At 49.8% G+C, this 14356-nt stretch overlaps 1 protein-coding gene across 4 annotated transcripts in view; it reads right to left on the minus strand.

Moving 5' to 3' along the window:
* Window positions 1–4063: 4063 nt before the first annotated feature.
* The window catches only part of cdh4 (cadherin 4, type 1, R-cadherin (retinal)), a 139386-nt gene continuing 129093 nt past the window's right edge, over window positions 4064–14356 (minus strand). For 3 of the 4 annotated variants that reach the window (XM_029149741.3, XM_029149739.3, XM_029149742.3), the window contains 7 exons: window positions 14012–14265; window positions 10754–10905; window positions 7865–8101; window positions 6983–7216; window positions 6760–6899; window positions 5926–6090; window positions 4064–5838 (listed from right to left, as the gene is read on the minus strand). In XM_029149741.3, coding sequence (XP_029005574.1) covers window positions 5632–5838; window positions 5926–6090; window positions 6760–6899; window positions 6983–7216; window positions 7865–8101; window positions 10754–10905; window positions 14012–14265 — 1389 coding nt within the window. In that variant the 3' untranslated portion in view covers window positions 4064–5631. The remainder of the gene's footprint in view (window positions 5839–5925; window positions 6091–6759; window positions 6900–6982; window positions 7217–7864; window positions 8102–10753; window positions 10906–14011; window positions 14266–14356) is intronic. The other variant, XM_029149740.3, reaches the window with a different exon arrangement.

The following is a 14356-nucleotide window of genomic DNA, read 5'->3' on the forward strand; positions in this document are numbered from 1 at the left end:
CTTTATCATCCATTAAGATGCACAAATCCAATAGGCTATATAACCGCTTTTATTCTGAAATAAAGGAATTGTTTTCAGCTTCTCCTGAGGAATCTAATCCTGTAATATAACATGCAACAACCGCTCATTTGCCTAGACTTCCTGTGCATTGCTGCCCCTCTTTCACTCAGGTCGGTGCTGACTTTAGGACTCTTTTGTGTTGAGGTCGAGCGGGGCGGTCCGCTGTGGCCCAGAGATGCTATAATAAGGCCGGTGTTTATGACCGCTGCTGAAATGGGTTTGTAAGCACGACTGAACCTGTGAGGTATCGATGCGGGGGTTAATAGCCTGTTGGCCTCTTTAATGGAGCTGAATCAGGCCAAGCAGCAGGCAGCGGCGGCCCGCCGGAGAGGGACATCTCCATTTACAAAGTCACCCCGCGCCCGCGCGAGGCGGGACGGGCACAGAGGAAGAAGACAGCTGTGGTCGGAGCAAAGAAAGGTGAGACAGCGCGATCTCGGAGGCACCACTCAGGTGGATTTGAACACCCACAGACGTTTCCTCTGGTGCTCAGACTGAACCTGAAAGCATTTTGTTCTCTATTGATCTTAATATATGACCGTGACATATTGCATGTACAAGGCAGTGAATATGTGAGCGCCGTGTGTGCTTACACAAGGGTGCCAGCCTTAGTTTACCATGCTAGCATGCTAATACGGCCCAATTAGCACTGAGCCGGCTGATCAAAGTCTTGCACAATTTCAGCTTCAAGTTCATCCCGCAACGCTCAGTACCAAGTTTCATAGCAGTTCTGTCACTGGGACACGTCACATCTGCATTACCCTCTCAACCAAAAAGCTGCAGTGACAAATACATCCAACATTTACAGTGTCATTTCATATAACTTTCTCTAATCTAAAAAAGTGAAATGGTAAACAAGTACAAGCCGTCACGCAGAGTAAATAAAACCCAGCACCAGACACTTCCAGGCCAAATCATTCACCTCTCCTTGAAGTACTTTTAAAGATACACAAATGAATTATGTATGACAAGTGCTAGCTCTTTAGTGCGAAATTACCATAAAACGTATGCAAATTGTGTTCTTGAGGTGGAAAAAACCGACTTGTACTAATACTTCCCCATAAGATCAGAGACATAAAACTGTAACTAATCAGCTTAGGCCCATGGCTAAATAATCCAATTCCTCCACATGATGTTATTGTAATATTATCATTGCATTTACAAGACTAATGCTGTTACACGTGTGGTGGTCAATTATTTATTTATACTAATTCCTCTGCTGTGCATCTATTATTCATGGTAAGTGTCTGTCTGTCGTCTTGGAGCGATGGGAAGGACGCTTTGATTGAACACTGAGGAAACCTGAGACTGAGCCGGCGCTAAAGGATTTGTGTCCTACTGTTTGGAGAGGAGGCGTCGACTCAGCGGCTGAGGTGACAACTGCATCCGGGTGAAAGCGCGTGGGTGCAGCGATCACAGAGAAGCGCTGTTCTCCTCAGAAGGGCTCAGCAGCTGCTCAATGTGATGATGCAAAAAGAAGGGTCATTAGTGGCGATTATATTATGCGTTCGCTGGAAAATGAGAAATGTTTATGTATTCGAGTCAAAACATGGTCTCGTAGGAGGAGGGTCACTTGGCGGTGATGGAGGACAATAATGATATGATAGGAAACTGACAACATGTCACATAGTGAATAAAAGACTCCTACATTCCCCATAATGCACCGAGGTGGTGCATTAGTCATTCATTGGACGTCTTCACGCAGACTAAATAAGTAAAATACTAACATATCAGAGGGTCTGAAGTCAGAAAAAGCTCTTTGCCACGACTTTACCGTCACCCACCAGACTGAGCATTTTCTGTTTCCTTCAAATATGAAATGTGAGAGCACAACACAACAAGACCTTGTTTGCATTTTAATTTTCCACATTAGCATACCAATATTTGCTAATAAGCACAAACTTGAGGTTCCAGGCTGATTGAATGTCAAGTGTGCACATTTTTTTCATAATGAACCACAATGTGATACAAATTAAAATTTTGACCCGGCGCCGGGTGAAACGTTAAGGGAACCGAGTTTGTTATGGTTCGTAACAGACACGGAGGAGAGCACACGCTTTGTATCTTATAGTCGTCAAATTTCATAAACTAAAACATGAAACATATTCATCAGCAACACGGACGTCTAAAATGAGTAATTGCACTTAGCTATACTTCACCTGACAATAGTTAAGATGGATCTAAGCAATAACACAGTGCACAGATCACTTCCTTTATTTATAAGATCGTTTGCTCCAAACCGTCCGGGCTTTGGAGCAAACGCTGTTTTCAGACACTATGTAACGCACTGACAGGGTTTTATCCCTGACTGATATGAGCTCCCTGTCTTGGTAATAGCTGCGCGTCTCCACTGGATCAACCATCCATATCATAAATGGCCGGTCGTTAAACAGTAGACCCCCCCTCCCCTCCTTCACCCACCACTCGCAGCAGGATCATCAGATTCATTCTGCTCCTTTGATCTCGGTTCAGCCCGAGCCCTGAAACAGCAGGGGGCTCCGAGCGGCGCCAGCAGCAGCCGCGTCCGCCGGTGTTTCCTCCAGATCGGACTGTTCCCAGCGCTGACCCGGGAGACCGGCCGGCTGCAAGGGAGGGAAACGAAAGGATCCGGGCGTGGACGCGTTTGAAGAGGACAACTTTATTTACAGCGCACGCGGCTCTGGCTGCGCGCCAGCGGCGAGGCCCTCGGTCTCCACTCATTCATCAAGGGGGCAACCGGAGTTTGCTTTCTTCTCTCCTCAGCCACGGGGAAACCAAGTGAACTTCACTTAAGCCCATCAAAGGCAGCATCCGTGAAGTTAATCTCCTTATCGTCAGACGGGCTACGACCACGGTGACTTTTCCCCATCCTGATTATGATTTCGGAGCGGTCCAGCCCACCTCTGAGAACAGAAGAATTCATTAGCGTGTTAAAGCAAAGGGTAACGTTGCTCTACTACCACACGCTCTCATTGCTGGAATGCGGATTAACAGCTGGATCAGGCCCCATCATCCAGTCCCCTCCTTCCTCTCCCTTCATCCCTCTCCTCTCACTTCCGGCCCCACGTGGACGACGCAAGATGGAGCGTCGCTCGCCACCACTTCCTCATATTTAACCTTTCTGACAAACCGTTTTGTAAATGTAGCGCGACGACCCTGCTGTGTCTGAATCCCCCCTTCCTCCGCCTCCCCCTCCCTCTGTTGACCCTCTCCTCCATCCTCCTAATCACCTCTCCACACGGCCTACCTGCATCTCGCCACCGCTTCATTTTTCTCCCTCTCCCTCTTCACGCCCGCTCTCCGCTTCCTCTCTGGGTGTCTCATTAAAGGCGCTCTATCTAATGAGATTACGCCGTGGGGATTAATGGTGTGGCTAATTGATAGACACACAGCCGGAGAGGATTAAATCCCTTTAAATCCCCTGAGGGGTTTTCTTGGTGCTTCTGCTGACTAATTGAAATCACAGGGATGGACACAAATATACTTCCTGACCCCACGCGCCGCTCGCCGCTCTTTTGTCTGGAACGCAATAACGGCGTGAATAGCAGGTGTTTTATTAGAAAACGGAGCGGTATCCAAACAACAGGGCCAAAGATTAACCACGCAATTCCAAAGGGAGTCGCTCCTCTGGCGCTTCATAACTCTTTAACATTTAAATGTTCACTATTGCACTGTAGAAAAGTAAAGAGGCTGCCGTTGTTGGGTGGAAAAATACAAACCAATCACATCATGAACACATAAATGAGTAAAACCCACGAGTTAAACCCCACTTTCTGTTTTTTTTTTCATATGTCAAGTAGCCATGATGCAAGTGATTGCAGAAAAAAATGAGACAGTCGTGGTTCAAACCGATGCGCGCTCTCAGCTCACGCTTCGCTTTCAGTCACCACCAGAAGCCAAACGTCAGAAATGGTTCAAATCCATCGGAGCGGCCGATTTAGAGACGATCTGACAAACAGGGTCACAGAGGCTCAAAGACGTAACGCTTTGTGTGACATTCACATACATCCACGAAACACCTGCGCTGATTTGAAAACATGTCTTGTTTATTTTCTGAAGCACACATCCAGTATTTAGATGAATGAGTGAAATAACCCTCCTCAGGACGGCTGTCAGCGGGCTCGACTGGCGACCCGTCCTCTGCCCGGAGGCAGGGGAGACAATGCAGAGTGGGAAATGAACAAGGAGGGGAACTGAAAGAGAAATATGAAAGCTTGCATCTTAAAAATGGATCATGACTCAACAGAAGACAAAGGAACAAAAGAATATCCACATATTAAAAATGAAAGGGCCAAAAATCCCCCAAGCTCAGTGAAGAGCTTGAGAGAGAGCAGCAACTTGTATGTCATCAATACTTCAAAAATAGGTATCTTACAGTATTTTTATTTTCTCAGTGTCTTTATACAGAGTATATTTATATAGTTTCTGCCGACTATTTTCACATTCTCACCACAGTAACAAGTGCTTTGAGTAAAACATTTTGAAAAAAAAAATCATGCACCTTTTTATTGTTTTCTTTGCCTATTAAAAAAATGGGAATGTTCAAGGCAACAAAAAAAAGAAAATCCGTCTCAGATGCCTTTGTTCAAAGTCATTTCAAGTCCCGCTTCCTTACACCGTCTGACTGATCAGATCATGCCTACATAAGCTTTACACTGTGGCGAAAGCAACACAAAACCGTACAGGGCAGGCAAGCGTCTCAAATGAAAGCTCTCAAGTCATGAGTCCACAGAGGAAAGGCAGGCATTCTCCAGTAAATTAGAAAAACCCCCACGCGTATAAAAATGGTGTCGCGCCAACGTCAGCGTGCTGCTGAGGCTGCGTCGCCAGGTGATGCCTATGAAAGTCAAACTGAGCAGGTCCTTGGACACGAGGGCGGTGTTCATCCCGAGCGGGCCGTGACCCGGGTTGTCCGATAGCGGGTCGTGTCCTACCCTCCTGGGACTGGCTGCTGGGGTCGTCGGTTCGCACCGCTGTGAAGGGGGGAGGAGGGTGACAGGCAGGGCCGGTTTGAGGAACACTGGGGGGGGGTGAGCGCCGCCTCCGCTGCACTGCACAAATGGCAACCGATCCTGAGATAGCAGGAGTCCGATACAAAAACACACCACAAAAGGCACTTTATAAAATGACAGTGCTTCTGTTCTAAGGAAATTCAAGTTGACAGAGTGAAAGAGAGCGAGAGCGTCTTCCTGCAAACATTCTCTTCAGTGTGAGACCAAAGCAAGAGATGGTTTCGTTTGAACAATCAACCAAAGCACAGATTCGCCACTCGTGGCTCCCGCCACCGCCTTGATTCGTCCCCAGAGAGCTCTGGGTCCAGCGCGGTGAGAGAGAGAGAACGACAGGAACGGAAAGAAGAAGAAGAGAAACGTCACACCACAAACTCGCCACTGAAAAGAATCCAGAAATGAAGCCAGAACACAGTTGCGCTGCAGAGGGATCGGCGCCGGCAGGCTCGGTGGGCGACCCGACGCGGGGCCGCGGGCCGAGCCGGCGCCCGGCGCCCCTCGCGCCCGCCGCGGGGCCTCATCGCGGTCCGGGCCCCCGCCCGAGGCCCCGCCCCTGACCCCCGCCCTCCCCCCGGCTCCTCCCTCAGTCGTCGTCCCCGCCCCCGTAGAGGTCGGCCAGCTTCTTGAAGCGCGGGCCCCAGTCGTTGAGGTAGTCGTAGTCCTGGTCCCCTGAGCTGGTGGAGTTGAGCGAGCTGACGGAGCCGGCGGTGGAGCCGCTGCCCTCGTAGTCGAACACCAACAGGGAGTCGTAGGGAGGAGCCGTGGGGTCGTTGTCCGCTGCCCTCAGGCCCTGGACATGAGCAAGACACGGGTGGCTGGGGTCAGGCCTTGTGGTAAATAGTCCTAGACTGTCTGTAGCTATAGCGAGACTACTCACATCATGAATGAAGTCTCCTATGTCTCCAGGGTGGGGCAGACTGGGCCTGACGGGGTACTGGGACTCAGCAATCACTGGCCTCTCGTCCACCCTGCGCACCCCCGTCGGTTTGTTGATGATGTGGTCCAGGGACTCGGGCTGCTGCAGCTGACTCAAGTCATAGTCCTGCACGGATGGCAAGAGTCAGTTTAAGGGTAATTATCGTGCTCATTAGCTAATTAACCTGGTGCGCGAGGCAGGATGCTCGGATTCCCAGACTGGAGTTACGTGGGTCTCGTTCAGCCTAATGGACTCAGCTTTGATGCTTATGTGTCTGTGAGGACCAATGAGCTGTGAAAACTGGGTCTTCATCAAACTGAGCTTTAATAAACGTGCAGCTCAACTCAACCTCAACCTCTGTATAACGTTGCAAACCAATACAGGCTTTTATTGTTGCTCATATGAGGCCAAGTCCCCACATCCTGTGTCAGGATGTACAGTACGTGTTGTGTCCACTAATTCAGACATTGTTTGCTTGCAAACCTTTTCACATAATCACTCACTCTGTTCTGTTTTATCAGATGCTTGTCTGTAATAACTCAACCAATCCATAAGTTTTCCTTTTAAAAATGATGATTTCATACTTTTTGTCCCTATTTATTAACGTAGATCTTAACCTTAATCTTTGACTTTCTTCATAGGAAAGAATGTTAAGTTTAAGTCTTAGATATAAATACAGTTCTGACCTTCTGTAAATAATAGTAAAAAAAACACTTGAAAGAAAAAGCAACTTATTACACATGAATTATTTATTATGAAGCTGCCACGGCTGATGTTCACAGCTGGGTGCCGTACCTGGTCCTCCTCTCCTCCTCCCTCCTCGTCGTACTTCAGGATGTTGTCTCTGACGTCATCCTCGGGGTCGATCAGCAGGGGCTTCGCCTGGCGCTCCTTCTCCCTGCGCTTCATCCACACCACGAACAGCAGAACCATGCCTGCGAGAAACAGCAGCAACACCATCAAGCGCCCGAACCCGAGCTGCAGCCAGAACCGCTCCAAGCGCGCTCGCGGGACTCACTGAGCAGGATGATGATGCAGATGAGTATGGCGATGATGGCCCCGGTGCCGAGGCCGGCGGCCGCCACCGCCCCCGTGGCGCTGCAGTCCCCGTTGTCGTCGCAGGGGCACACCTTGACCCGGATCAGGGAGCGGTTGGACAGGGGCGGGTTCCCCGAGTCCGACACGATGACGGGGATCTCGTAGACGCTCGGCTCCAGGTACGGAATCCTCAGCCTGAGCTGAGCGTAGTCGCCTGGACGGACGAAAAACGGCAGGAAGCGTTAAAAATGAGGAGCAGGAGAACGGATAAATGCGATTAGACAGTGAACTGCGGAGGGATTCCATTTTGTTTACGGCAAGATATCATGTCATCATGCGCGTAGGTATAAATGAATGACACCGGATGAAAGCGGCCGCCGAGCGAACTGTCAGCAATCGCTCTGAACGGCGCATATGCGAAGTGGCATTAAAGATTTATATATAAATAAGAAAACTGAATGTATAACCTTCACCATCTATCACTCAGTCAAGCTAAGACGAGAGCCTTGCTGCGAGAAGAATGCAGGTACGCCGTCAGATTTGTCCTCAAGACAACCGCTGTGATGCATCCATCTGGGCGGACGGCGTGACAGATCGGCCGCTCGGGGGACGGAGAGATGAATGGATCTCATTTGTCACAAACGACGGATCGTACGTCAACGCTGGATCTCACCCGCGTCTCTCACCGCCAGCTTCGCCAGACATTTTGTTAAACTTGGACCCCCCCCCCCCCCCTCTTGATGTCGCCAGTTATTCTGCTTCGCCTTCCATCTGTTACTTAATTCAGCCGAGGACGCGCATCGATCCTCCAAAACCTCGGTTTTAAATCGTGAAAAACGGACAACGTAAAGCATTTAATTACCGCTCAGTCTGGATATGGTCCAGTTCCGGCGAACGCTGGCGGGGAACGAGGGGAGCTCGAAGACGAAGGGCCCCACGTTGGGGTCGGTGTCGGCGTCCGAGGCCGTGATGTTGATCCTGGAGTTGGGGCGCGCGCGCTCGCACACCTGGGCCTCCCGGGGCTGGAGCACGGGCGCGTTGTCGTTCACGTCGATCAAGTAGATCTGGAGGGTTCCCGTCCCGCTGGCTTGAGGCGAGCCTGCGGGGAGGGGGGGGGGGGGGGTGAAAAGATCAAAGTGGGAGATGGTGAGATAACAGCTGAGCGATGGAGACAAGCGCGAGCAGCAGGGGTGGAGGGGTGACGATGAAAAGTCTGGAGCCGGGGCGCAGCAGACAACAAAACAAGCGCTCCGTTTCAATTACGCTCTTCCAGCTGACTCATAAAACGAGAGCTGCGAAAATGAAGCAGGGCAGCGGGGAAACAATGGGGAAGAAAAAAAGGATTTTGTTTACCGAGTGGCTGAAAGTGGAGGAACAATACTGTACACATCTGTACTGGCGCACCCAAACAAAACACAACAATGAAAAAGCGTATGAATGTTTTTTAGCCCTCGCGTTTCGAACCGGCTGCGTTTTGAAGACAAGGCCGAGGCGACGCGTCGTTATCTGCGCTCAGCGACGCTCGCCGGGAAACAGCCGTTCATCCAGCGACGCCAGCTCGTCCTAAACCACTCAGGGCTCCAGGCGAACCGGGTCGGAGCGGACAGTTTTAATGCTGCGCGTCGACAGCAGCGGCTTTAATGCGTTTTAATTACGCGCCGCTCCTCCGCCGACCGCCGCCGTGTGTGTTGACGCGCACGTTGTTTTCTGGCGTCGAGCAGAGAAACCGGAGTGAACTTCACGCCGCGTGCCTCGTCTGTCTCGCGCTGATGCAACGCGCGGGAAGGATTGGAGACGAGGCTGAGGCTGTAAATATGTAACGGCGCTGCTTATTCCGCGGGTGAGACGGTTTCTCTGCTGTTCTCTCACTTTGCACTTTAGTGGCTTCCATTGCATTTGGACTGAGAGTCAGTCAGATCTTTCCAATAATATTTTAACTACCAATATATTAACATTTATAACCCACTTTAGTTTAGTTATTGAACAGCCGTTGTTACAATATGTGATATAAACCATAAGCTGGTTATTCACATCCCAGTTTAAATGCCATAATTTATTAACTAAGGAGCATGTTAATCCAACCTTTAGTATTTATTGTTAATACGTTTGCAATACATTTATTAACAACACACACAACACACTCAAGTGTTTTGACAACTGCTGTTCCCAAAGCAGACACCTTATTTTATGACCAAAACAAATAATAATAATACTAATATTCATCTCTGTATTTCCTGGGATGAGACGTGTTTGATTTGTCTGTGTGGCTCTTTCGTCTGTCACCATTCAACGCTTTCCTTCCCTACAACCATGTGCGAATGACAAATGAGTCCCCTCATTTGAAATGATTTGTTTTCACTGGGATGCGAGTTAAATTGCCTGCATAAACATATGGGAAGGTTTAAAATAATGAAAAGGCACCAGAGGGGGAAACAAAAACAGCACAACAAAACAAAAGCACACCAGTAAGCAGTTTAATTATTTAGAGTTGTTTGCACAGTTATAGAAAAAAGGGAATTTACCCTAATGGTGATCAGATATTTAACAGCTGCCATCAAAAGTACTTTCATAGGCAAAACACGTGAGCTTCTACTGCTGCGTTTGCCATGAGGCAATAAATAAATCAATTAAAGTCAGGTGGGACAAAACGGATCAAACCTGCTCCACGTGTGATTTTACTGAAACGCTCACTAAGCGGAGTCATTTACAGTATAATCATCTGAACAGGCCTTGTGATCTGAGCAGTGCAACCTCCGACCAAAGTTGAAGAAATGATGTGCGCTGCTCTGCTGAACAAACACACCGCCGTGATATATTGTGTCCTTGATATTCAGTTGACAAACAGCAAACCCAACTAAATCACAGACGCAGTGCAGCATGAATACACTTTACCCCAGCAGCTCATCAGCGCCGCAGCTCAACCTCCTTCTCCCCCCTGAACGCGCTGCATCCACTACTGTATGTAAAGGTCTGTTGCCCCAGGCCTCAAGGCCCATCGACCGCCTTGTCGGTTATGATTGGCTAGGTGTTTTGTTGCCTCTTACGCTTCGCTTGAGTAGAATAAGTAAAGAGAATTTCAATCAAAGTGGAATATATCCCCTTGTTGACACTGGGCTCCGCAATCAATAGGCAGTCAACACTTTGAGCTTAACTTGGTGTGCTTCGGGGCAACTGATCCCTCATTTCTCACCGGAGTAAAAACACCTGAGTCCCTCCTCCTTATACACAGAGTAAGCGCCTCTATTTGTACTGCTTCGGCTGCTTAGTTGTGTACATTGTTGCAGTAGCTGAGGCTGATCCCCAGGACCTTTGCTAACAGACTTTATTCTTAGATCCTGTATTAGAGATACACACATATTCATGTTTACTATACTGTATAGTACATCGTTACCCTGGAGATTTAACCTACGTTAGCGTTGAAACCATACATGATGGTTTGTGTACAGTGTTTATCATTTTAGATTAGTGCATATACAGGCAAAAATAGACTTAAACTTAATATTCTAGTCTTGAGCTACAGCGGGTGGACTTGTAATGACACAACAAACAAACATCTGGCTGTGTTAAGAGCACACAGACAAAATGTCACCATCAACATGCTGCTGTTGTTGATTTGGATCGGGACCAATCACTAGGGAGCGTGTGCAACAAACGTAATGTCAGCCCATTCATTCGTGTGACTATTAAAGCCGGGCCCAGAGCGACGCAGTCCTGCCGGTTCATCACGACACGCACAGTCGTACTGACTTACCCGACTTACCATTGTCGAACGCCAGGAACGTGGCCTCGTACACGTTGTTCCTGACGTACATGGACTCTCGGTCCAGCAGGGCCATGGTGGTGATCTGACCATTGGTCCTGTTGATCTTCAGCCAGTTAGCGGGGTCTGACAGCTTGGAGTATCTGCACGCGCACACACACACACACACACACACACACACACACACACTGGATTAGCCAATATATTATTATATGAGTTCCAGCAGCACCAAGTTACTCTTTTGTTGTTGAGTTCAGTTCATTACTATAATAAGCAATACCACTGTAGCACCTTGAACAATGACACAGAGAGTGGAACATATGTTTACCCAGCTTATCATGGCAGCAGCTCATTAGCGCCGGGGCCGATGAAAACCCGTGTGCAGAGCAGCCAATCGGCGGCTCCGCTGCTCTTTGCACCTACACCGTCTCCACAGCAACTGTCATCGCCGCGAGGTCGGCGAAGCGCGCGGACGCGATAAGTGACAGCTGTAAAATCAAGCCTATAAGTCTCATTACGGCTCCGCGGCCGGCCGAGTGGACGGAGTGCCTCTCCCCGGGGGCGCGGCGGCGGGCTTAATTGCTAACAAACACGGAGCCTCACGGCAGGTGGGCGGTCAGCGCCGCCGCCGCCGTGACAGGAAGTGTGGGTGAGAGGCGCGAGGAGTGAGGGAGGCGTGTTGTCGTAGCGCGTCGGGCGACGTGAGGAGTGGGTCGGAGCTGTAATTAAAGCGGCGGCGGCGGAGGCTGACACTAGTTAGGCCAGATCCCACCTCCAGCCAACGACACATGCTGCAAACTTAGCACACGGCCCGACAGAACCAACGCAGCGCCGTCCTCCCTCTCTGCTGTGCGTGCTGTTTATCGCGCGTTGTTCTGGGGGAAATCAAACCCACGAGCAACGCTGCGTGCTGCGTCACTGCGGGTCTGACGATGCCCCACAGGTTGGAGTGGGCGCTTCTGGCACGCTGGTCCCCTTCCTGTGCCAACAGCACGTCACCTCTTGGTGTCTTCATCCGCAGCTGGCGGAGCAGGGCCTCCTGCTGTGCTGCATTAGTCAGACTGCAGAACCATTAACACTCACAATATCAAAACACCTGATGTATACGCTGTGCGTGCGCTAAACTATAGCGCATCTATAACACAGAAAACTATATATCTATGTAGTCGGAACTGGCTTTACATATGAAACCAGGTTTAGGCATTTAAACAACGCGGAACAGTTGTGTTTAAGCGAAGTGGGCCTTTACTGGAGGTGTCAGGGGGTTCTAATGAAAGACGCCATTAAGTTGCATTATGGGGGCTCGGCCCACGTTTGAGATGAAAGGCTTTTGACAGAACAGGCGATATTCTAATCAATACAGCTGTCGACGCAGCGTGTAAGGTGCTGTATGGGAGCAATTAGGTCCCGCTTCAAGTCTATTTTCCTCGTTTTTTTTTCTTTTTATTACACATGTAACTACAGTGATAATATATTGGGCTCTTAGCCCCGCTAGAGCGCCGGTGACATAAACTCAATTCTGCACCCGAATGCATGGAAACGTGTGTAGATACAGATGGAGGGCTGCTGCAAAGCGGCTGCTCTGCTGCGCTAATGGGCTTTGTTGAGACGGTGGAAACTCCATGTTATGTCGGTCTCTGCTGCTTCCATTATGACTATTGACCTTTTTTTAATGTCCCTCCAGCGAATGTCCCGAAGTTAAGAAAGTGTAGAAGAACATTTCTAAACCAATACTTTTAATCATGTACATAAGCTCCTGAGCTCCACCTGTGCCTACACACACACACACACACACACAGATGCAATGGTTTGGTTATTAGGTAAGCGATACTGTGTTTAGAGCAGTAAAACCATGTTATAACTGGACGGTTTGAACATCTGGCTCGAGAAATGACTGGGAACTATGGCTGAAATGCTTTCTGAGCAGACGTGCCCTCAGATCTTCAGATGCGCGGGGGACGATCAACATGACCTGACATCAAAGTAAAGCCTAATACTCTAATACTAACCAGGGCTGAAATACAAGAACTTACACACACACACAAACTCCCATTAATTGGGCCGTGCTGCCACTTAAAGCACATCAAACAGCAAAATCAGCTGGAAAAGTAGACGCGGCCGAATAGCGTATTTTCTCCTTCCTCCAGAGATGGAAAACAGGCAAGATATTCAGCAGAACACACACACACACACACACACACACACACACACACACACACACACACACACACTGGCTTTCCCTCCTCACATCTCCCGCTCGTACACAGGCTTTTCACTCATCCTCCGTGGGCGCATGACACGCATGTTCATTTCTGGGCCCTTTGTGTGTGTATTGTGCTGGGTTCAATCAAGGTCACCTAAAGGTAATACAGGAGCAGGAGATGCGGGGCTGTCTGAGCATGAGCCGAGCGCCTGCCCGCAAAGCTGCTTTGGAGAAGACAGCAGCTCTGAGCTCCCATCAATAACAGACACAGAGTCTGACAGGGAAGAAAGTGACAGGGTCAGAGGGAGTGAGAGATGAGAGAGAACAGACTTCTTTTAAAGGGGAGAAGATCTCGCTCCCTGTACTTTGCATGCCGTCCTTTTAGGAGCAGAAAACAGAGAGGTGGATCTCGCTCGGCGCGGCGGCGCGCAACATCTCCCACCGCCTCCCTTGCCGCGGATTCTGTAACATTTCCACTGGGTTTTTCAGTGGAGGAGGCAGTCTCACTGACATTAAGAAAAATCAATCTTTCTCGTTGGAGCCGGCTACGGAGTGGAACGGTGCCGCTGGACCTTAGTGGACATGTGGGAGTTTCTGTCACACGGGGTCGATGCTGCGATGGCTCCGCGCCCGCCGTGCGTCAACCCGGTTGGGACGGGCGGACGGAGGCAGGGATCAATGAGGAGGAAGAGAAGAAGATGGGGATCTAAGGAGGGCGCGCAGGCAGTGTCCAAGTTATTACAGGGTGACCTCTTCACACCAGTCGCCTGGCAACAGGGAGGTAACGGGAGCTCGGGACGCGGGCGGGGGTCAGCTGAGAATGTCACAGGAAAGAGATAGACTGGGAAAAACTTGTCAGGCACTGATTACACGCTGATGGTACACAGATTCACAGGAGGACCCAAACGCAGGGTGGACGGCGCATTGAAAGCCTCACGCTGTACATTGTAGCAGAAGATACATTCCACAAATAGTTCCTCAGTGTCTGATGATGAGAGGGAAATAAGCAGATTTTCATCATGGTTTCAGTGCGCTGCGGTCTTTACCTGACGATCTGGTGGATGAAGTGGTCGGGGTCCTGGGCAGCGAACACGGTGAGGGTGGTGCCCGCCGGGACCCCCTCCTCAAAGCGAATCATCTTGGGGTTGACGGGGAAGACGGGCGGCTCGTTGACGTCCTGCACGGAGATGGTGACTCCCGCCGTGGACTGAACCGAAGACTGGATGCCGCTGGCGAGGTGGGCCTGGTTGGACACCACCACGGTCAGCATGAAGGCCCGGTTCATCTCAAAGTCCACCGGCTGGAGGGGCGAGAGAGAGAGAGAGAGAGAGAGAGAGAGAGAAAGCGAGAGAAAGAGAGAGAGAGAGTAAAGTGTTTAGAGCTTGTTGTAT

This window comes from Betta splendens, chromosome 5, assembly GCF_900634795.4.
Source record: "Betta splendens chromosome 5, fBetSpl5.4, whole genome shotgun sequence".
Lineage (NCBI taxonomy): Eukaryota > Metazoa > Chordata > Actinopteri > Anabantiformes > Osphronemidae > Betta > Betta splendens.